General features: G+C 38.5%; 1 protein-coding gene across 2 annotated transcripts in view; it reads right to left on the bottom strand.

The window, feature by feature from the left end:
- Positions 1-8161, bottom strand: part of LOC124878576 (SH2 domain-containing protein 3C-like) — a 78212-nt gene that overhangs the window by 39080 nt on the left and 30971 nt on the right. For both annotated transcript variants that reach the window (XM_047382582.1, XM_047382583.1), the window contains one exon: positions 6417-6508. In XM_047382582.1, coding sequence (XP_047238538.1) covers positions 6417-6508 — 92 coding nt within the window. The remainder of the gene's footprint in view (positions 1-6416; positions 6509-8161) is intronic.

Here is an 8161-nt window from a genome sequence, read left to right as displayed (position 1 = left end):
TAAGTTTGCCAAAACAATGTCGGACTCCATAATTTTCTCTGGTCCCCTCCCTGATCTGACCAGTGATGACATGTTTAGCCGCATGCTGTCATTCAACCGCTGGCTGTCTAGGTGGTGTCCAGAAAACAATGTGGGCTACATTGATAATTGGCGAACATTTTGGGGAAAACCTGGTCTGATCCGGAGAGACGGCATCCATCCCACTTTGGATGGAGCTGCTCTTCTTTCTAGGAATCTGGCCGAATTTATTAGTTCTCCAAACCTCTGACAACCCAGGGTTCAGACCAGGAAGCAAGGTTGTAGTTTAACACTCCTCTCTGCAGCTTCTGTACTGCTAGTCAACCATTACCCTATCTGTGTCTCGCCCACGGCCAAAATTGGATGGATTAAAAAATAATCCAAAGGGAGGAAATCATGAAAATCTCATAAAAATAAACACAACTCAGACTAAAAATAAAACTATTAAATGTGGCTTACTGAACATAAGATCTCTTTCTTTAAAGACTTTGCTAGTTAGTGATCTGATTTGTGACAATCAGATTGATTTATTTTGCCTCACAGAAACCTGGCTGCAACAAGAAGATTATGTTACTATAAATGAGTCAACTCCTACTATTTATTTAAATTTCCACATTCCTCGAAATACTGGGCGAGGAGGAGGAGTAGCAACCATCTTTCAGTCTGATTTATTGATTAGTCCCAGACCAATCAATAGCTACAACTCTTTTGAATATTTAATCCTTAGTTTTCCTCATCCAAATTGCAAAGCACTAAAACCACTTCTGTTTGTTGTTTTGTACCGTCCACCAGGCCCTTACTCTCAATTTTTAGATCAGTTTTCAGACCTTTTATCTGATTTAGTGTTAAATACAGATAAGGTTATTATAGTGGGGGATTTTAACATTCATGTTGACACTGAAAGTGATAGCCTAAATATAGCATTTAATGCTATCTTAGACTCAATTGGCTTTGCTCAAAACATTAACAAACCTACCCACCTTTGTCTTCATTCTCTGGACCTTGTGTTGACATATGGCATTGAGTGTAAAGACATAACAATATTCTCTCATAATCCTGTCCTGTCTGACCATTTTTTAATAACCTTTGAGTTTAATTTAACCGAGTACTCCACACCTGAAAGAAAATTTCATTATAATAGATCATTATCAGGCAATGCTGTAACAACCTTTAAAGAATCTGTTCCACTTTTAATTTCCTCACAGAAAAAACACAGTGGAGGGCAATAATTCTGTTTCTGCCCCTTCACAAATTGATTCTTTTGTTCATAGTGTTTCTTCATCATTGCGTGGTGCATTAGATAATGCAGCCCCCTTGAAAAAGAAGGTAATCATTCATAGGAGGCTAGCTCCTTGTTTTAATTCAGAGCTGCAGGATTCCTACTTAATCTGGAAAAATAGCCTACTGTTGTATAAAAAGACACTTCACCAAGCCAGAACAGCTTATTTCTCGTCATTAATAGAAGAGAACAAGAATAATTCTAGGTTTCTCTTTAGTACAGTTGCTAAACTTACACAGAGTCATAGCTCTGTTGAGCCATCCATTCCCTTAGCTCTCAGCAGTCATGACTTTATGGGATTCTTCTTAAATAAAATGTATTCTATTAAAAATAAAATCTTTGACATACTCCCGAAGATGATGACTTCATCCTCAGCAAGTGAGACAACATTGGAAGTACAAGTAGAACCTGATCTGTGTTTGGACTGTTCTGATCCTGTGGAGCTTCCTGAGTTATCAGAAATATTAGCTGAATCTAAACCTTCAACTTGTATGTTAGACCCAATCCCAACACAAGGTTCAGTACTTGGGCCAATGTCTTGAAGACATAAAAACTTGGATGACTTTAAATTTTTTGCTTCTAAATTCAGACAAGACAGAAGTTGTCGTCTTTGGACCGGAGTCTTTAAATAAAAAAGTGCTTAGTCAATCACTTAAACTGGATGGCATTAAATTGACCTCCGGTAATAATGTAAAAAACCTTGGTGTTGTTTTTGACCAGGACATGTCATTTAAATCCCTTATTAAAGAGGCTTCTAGGATTTCCATCTTGCACCTCCGGAACATTTCCAGAATTAGAAATATCCAATCCAGGAGTGACGCTGAAAAACGAGTCCATGCATTTGTTCCTTCAAGGCTGGACTATTGTAAATCTTTACTATCAGGATGTCCACAAAATGCAGTTAAAAGCCTTCAGCTGATTCAAAATGCTGCAGCAAGAGTGTTAATGAAAATGAAAAAGAGAGATCATATTTCTCCTATTTTAGCTTCCCTTCATTGGCTCCCTGTTAAATCCAGAATAGAATTTAAAATTCTCCTCCTCAAATATAAAGCCCTTAATGATCTAGCTCCATCATACATCAGAGATCTGATTGTTCCATATGTTCCTAACAGAGCACTTTGTTCTCAGACTGCAGGTTTACTGGTGGTTCCTAGAGTCTCTAGAAGTAGAATGGGAGGCAGATCCTTTAGTTATCAGGCTCCTCTCCTGTGGAACCAGCTCCCAGTTTAAGTCCGTGAGGCAGACACCCTGTCTACTTTTAAGGCTAGGCTTAAAACTTTCCTTTTTGATAAAGCTTATAGTTAGAGTGGCTTAGTTTATCCTGAGCTATCTCTGTAGTTATGCTGCTATAGGCTTAGGCAGCTGGAGGACATAATGACCACTTTCACCCTCTTCGCTACATTCTCAGACTACTCTCTAATTTTGCACTATTTGCTGTTATTTCATCTTTTAACTTTATGTTCTCTCTCTTTTCTCTTCCTAGAAGCTACACCTGGCCTGACTCTGTGTCTACCTGTGACACCTTCAGGGGGGGGCATCGTCCAAGCTTCTACTGGCAACAACTTAATGCTCACCTTCTACTGATGATACATTTGGCCCTGTCTTTCAGTGTTTAACCCTGTCTCTCTCCTACTGACTGAGCTTCTACTGTGACTAACTGTATGTGCTCTCTTTCAGACTCTAACCTTGAAAACTTGCTCAGAGTTTATCTGTTCTTTCTTTCTAGATGAAACAACTAAAGGAGCTACATCCATTAACATTTACTTTTCCTTCCCATAGAAAGTACTCCTGGATCAGTGCTTCTTTGTTCTCTTTGTGTCTCTGCTCTGTTCTCTCAAACCCCCAGTCGGTCGTGGCAGATGGCCGCTCACACTGAGCCTGGTTCTGGTTCTGCTGGAGGTTTCTTCCTGTTAAAAGGGAGTTTTTCCTCTCCACTGTCGCTACATGCATGCTCAGTATGAGGGATTGCTGCAAAGTCAACACCAGTGACTGTCCATTGTCTCTACATGCTCATCCAGGAGGAGTGAATGCTGCAAGTCACTGACTGGATGCAATCTGCTGGGTTTCCTTAGATAGAAAAACTTTTTATCCAATTTGAATAAATAACTAAATCTGACTGTACTATTCAATGGTTAGTTATTAATTGGAATGCATGTGCCTCACTTGAAATCTATATATGTTATGATTTGGGGTTGTTTGGTTTTTGGTTTCTGGTTTTTCTTATGTTTTTCACAGTTAAGGTTTTGACTCGTTCTTTTGTTATTAGTCTTCTTAAATTTTGAATCATGCTTCTGTTATTTTCCTGGTCATGCTTTAGTTTTGTCGTCTTGTTCATGTTTTGTCAAGTTTGGTTTTGTTTGTATATTAGAGTCTCTGTTTTTGCCGCAGCCACGTTTTGTTCTGTCTGTCAATAAAGTTTATTCGGTTCACCTGTCCAAGTTAATCTGTCTCCTTGCTCCACTTGGTTTTCACTCCATATATATACACCTGTTCAGTTAGTCGTGGCGGAAACATTTCTCATGTCTTGTTCTCATGCTCATGTTTAGTTTTCATGCTCAAGTCTTGTTTTTTGATCATGCCATGCCTGTCTTGCCTGCCCGTTTGTTTTGTTCCTGCCTCCTGTAGTGAGTGAGTTTTTTTGTTATTAAATCTTTTGCACTTACCGTCATGCTGCCTTCTAGTCTGCATTCTGGGGTCCTATATCTCGCAAGTCGCAACAATATGATTCGATTGAATTGACTAGCCCATTTTAAAGTTACCCACCTTTCACACAATGCAACAGGAAACAACACTCTCCACTTATTCTTACCTCTGCCTTCCTCCCTCCCTGTTGGTTGGAGTAAGGGGGAGTCAGGTTTAGCCTCAACCGGCTCAGTTATGGTTGAGGTGCAAACACATCCTCCATTTCTGCTACCTGTATGACCCCTTCTCTTTTCCAATGGTTATAATCAGTCAGACAGAGAGAGGTACCCCCAATCCTTGTGGTTTTTAGTATAACAATGGCCACCAGTGGGCTCTACCACTGGTAGAGCCCACTGGTGTGTCCACCAATGGACACACTTTATCAGTGTATTATTTTACTTAGTACCCCTACAAATAGCCCATTCTAAAATGGCCAAACTCTAACACTCAGTAGTTTGATCTAACCTCCGCAACAACCCTATACCATTCCAAACCCTTTGTGAAGTGCCTTGAGACGACATGTGTTGTGAATTGGCGCTATATAAATAAAACTGAATTGAATTAATGTTATTACTGTAGATGATGGTTATCAACCTCCAATGAACAAAAACAAAGTGTAGCAAACAGCTGCTGTGAACAGTGTTAGCTATAGATTAGTTGCCAGATCTGGTTAGTATCCAGGTTCCAGTAACTGGAATAAACTGTTCTCCATCTCATTGCTTTGACAACAACGGCTTTTGTTTCTTAGCCCACGTGTCTTAGGACTGCTCATTATTGCAGAATGAAAGTATCCAAAATTTAACTCTGTCTTTATGTCCAAACATTTGCATGTTTATTGACATACTTAACACCAGTGTTTGGCTAGTAGGTTTAGGTCTAAATAAATGGCATAAAGGAGCGGCTCATTTGAGAACAGAGTCCTATAAGATGTCAAAAATCCAGTACCACACCATTGATGTTTTGGCATTCCTGCTGACAATTGTTCTGCTGCTCTTTACTATTATTATTTCTGTAGTCAAATGTTTCTGGAGGAGAGTATTCCACAGAGGCAAAGCCAAAAAGCAGTGACAAAATTATGGTACATGACAACAAATAACATTTCGTAGACTTACCTCAGTAAAATGTGTTGTTTGCTTTTTAATTATCATTTCAGAACAATCAGAGACAAAGTTAGATTTTAACTTTTCTAATTAATCAGACTTTCCTCGTTGTCTAAAAGGAATGATGGTTCAATAAGAACCTTCTGTTGAAGCAAATGTTCTCTATAGTCTAAGCACCAAATGGTATTACAACTTTAAAGTTTTGACTTTTGCAAGTCTAAATTAGCCATTCACTCTAATTTAGATGTTAAAGCAGAATCAGATATGTTGCTGATATACTAATTTGTTTCTCTAAGTAAAACAGGACATTTGAACAGGAATAATTAAAGTTCTTGTTGAATAAGGGCTTGAAAAAGGGTTATGTAATAATTGTCATGATTTATTATATAACAGACTGAAATGTTGCTTTATTCTGCAGAAAATTAGGTCAATAACATTTGTCATTAAAGCTGATGTTGTGCTTTAGAAATAATGAACCCAATTGGGGACAAACCCTTGTATGATGTACAAAATTATAAATATTTGTATTTAGAGGTGAACAAACTCATTCATGTGCGCAGAAGAGGTGGGTTCTTGGCACCGAACCCAGTAATTACACTTTGAACAAAATGCTTCATTAGCAACACCTGCAGGCAACAGAGCAAACAGCAGCTTAGTTTGGTATCGATCTAAGCGATTTGTACATTTTTTGAATTCTGACCATTCTGTACACTTTTTGTGCCACAACCTATTTTTAAGTACCAGCAAAATGAATAAATATTAGTTTTAGGCAAAACAAAAAAATAACGGTTTAAAACCAGATTTAGAGTAGGGTAAATCAAGATCAGTAAATTAAAGCAGGGTTGCCCAGGTTCAGTCCTAGAGAGCTACAGTCCTGCAACATTTAGATGCATCTCTTCCATAACACACTTGAATGGAATGGATGTCAGTCAGCATTGCAGGGGCCTGGTAAGGAGTCTCTCATCTGGTGAAGGTGTGTTGGAGAAGGGATGCATCTAAAAGCTACAGGATGGTAGATTTTCTTCCAGCTGTCCTGCACCACTGGCATCCAGTTTGTGCATGTTCTTTTTTTTTTTTTTTTGTAGATTCCAGTTTGTTTTCTGACTCACAGCAGTTTATTAATCAAAGTTTAATTTAATGTTTATTTATGAACTTTACCCAGTAAGAGATGTAGGTAAAAGTTCACTCGTAAAAATGTTAATCCAAATTGGCTTAAAACTTTTTTCGCAGGTTTATGTCGTTGAAAAGGATTTCTTAACACCCTTTTTTTCTAAAACAAATATTTAACAGATAGGGCATCAGAGGAAACAAACAAACAAAAGAAAAGTGTAACTCACTGTGACTGTGAGGAGAATCTTCCGCAGGACTCAGCGTCCGGCTGTCATGCTTCCTGTTATCCCTGGAATGTTTGTGTTGCAGAGAGGACGGACTGTGAGGAGACAAGAAGACACAAGTCAAACCGCAGGAAAAAATGTAAGGCTGGGTGGGTGGGTTTCTTTTTGTCGTTAAATTTCCTTTTTTGTCACAAGTTAGCTGAACTTGAACTTAAAGCAGAGAAATGATGGCCCTGCTCGGTCTCAGACATGTCCATGCATCCTGGCTCATTCAGTTATAAATAGACAACTCTGATTGCACTCATTCATGTCTAACATTAAAATCTGACCTGAATATTCAGATCTCAGTTACAAGTTCAATATAAGTCCATTACTCTGTCAGTCAGCGCAGACCCTGAACTCTATTATTCACACATCAATATAGGTCAGATTTATTTGAGACACACTTTTTTAGACTCTTGATTAAATTTCCTATGTTACCTAGAGACCATTGGACGACATGTAAACTCTGTAAAACCTATTAAAACCACCAGCTGCAAACACAAAACAAAAATAAGATAGCAGGAAACATTATTTTGTGCTGTTCAAAGAGTTTGTGCTGTAATAATCCCAGAATTCCTAGTTGTCAATTTGATATCAGACCAATTTGAAAGGATCTTAACACAAACACAGACCTGCTAAAAACTGTGCATGTATTAAACAGTATCTTTACTCAATACTTGGTCAGGGCTCTATTTGCATGAATTATTGCATCAGTGCAGCATGATTTCCAAATTAAATGCAAAACTAACTTTCATCTGGATAGAGGACTTTAGACCATTAAACAACCGTCCTGTTCTTCTTCGCCTTAGCCCAGGTAAGACTCCTCTGATGTTGTCTCCTGTTCAGAAGTGGACTGACAGAAAGAATGTGACAGCTGTAGCCCATGTTCTGGATACATCTGTGTTTGGTGGATGTAACTCCAGCTGCAGTGGGCTCCTTGAGAATCTCCTCCAAACCCTTCCCAAGGCTGCAGATATCCCTGTAACCTCTGCATCTTTTCTACCACACGTTTTTCCTCCACTCAACTTTCCATTAATATGCTTGGATTTGAGCAACAGACAGCTGCTTTAGTGATAGCCTTTTTTTTTACTTATGGAGGGTGTTCATGACTTCTAGATAACTGTCAAGTCGGCATTCTTCCCTATGATTAAAAATCCTTTTTTGTTTAGCCTTTTGTATTATTCTAACTTTCTGAGAAAAAGACGTTTTGAGAAATCATTAAGAGAAATAAACCTATGAAAAATACATGTGCAATGAATCTATATCAGAATCAGCTTTATTGCCAAGTTCGTACATACAAACAAGGAATTTGACTCTTTGGTTTTGTTTTTGCATTACAGAATATACATATTTACAATGTACAATATACACATATATAATAAAAAGGTGCATTTGCAACATCTGTATGCTGTTATTTTGTACTTTATTGAATGTTCAACAGAGAAACAGCCTGGGGGAAGAAACTGTCTCTGTGGCAGCTGGTTTTAGTGAACAGCGCCACCTGAAGGTAAAACTCTGAACAGTTTATGTGCAGGGTGTGTGGGGTCTGCAGAGATTTTAGCAGCTCTTTTCCTGACCCTAGACCTGAATAAGTCCTGGATGGAGGGAAGGTCAGCCCTGATTATTCTCTCTGCATTCCTGATTATTCATTGTAGTCTGCACCTGTCCTGTTTTGTGGATGAGCCAAACCACAAAACAGGACATGT

This window comes from Girardinichthys multiradiatus, chromosome 12, assembly GCF_021462225.1.
Source record: "Girardinichthys multiradiatus isolate DD_20200921_A chromosome 12, DD_fGirMul_XY1, whole genome shotgun sequence".
Lineage (NCBI taxonomy): Eukaryota > Metazoa > Chordata > Actinopteri > Cyprinodontiformes > Goodeidae > Girardinichthys > Girardinichthys multiradiatus.
This window is presented reverse-complemented; position numbering and strand designations above follow the sequence as displayed.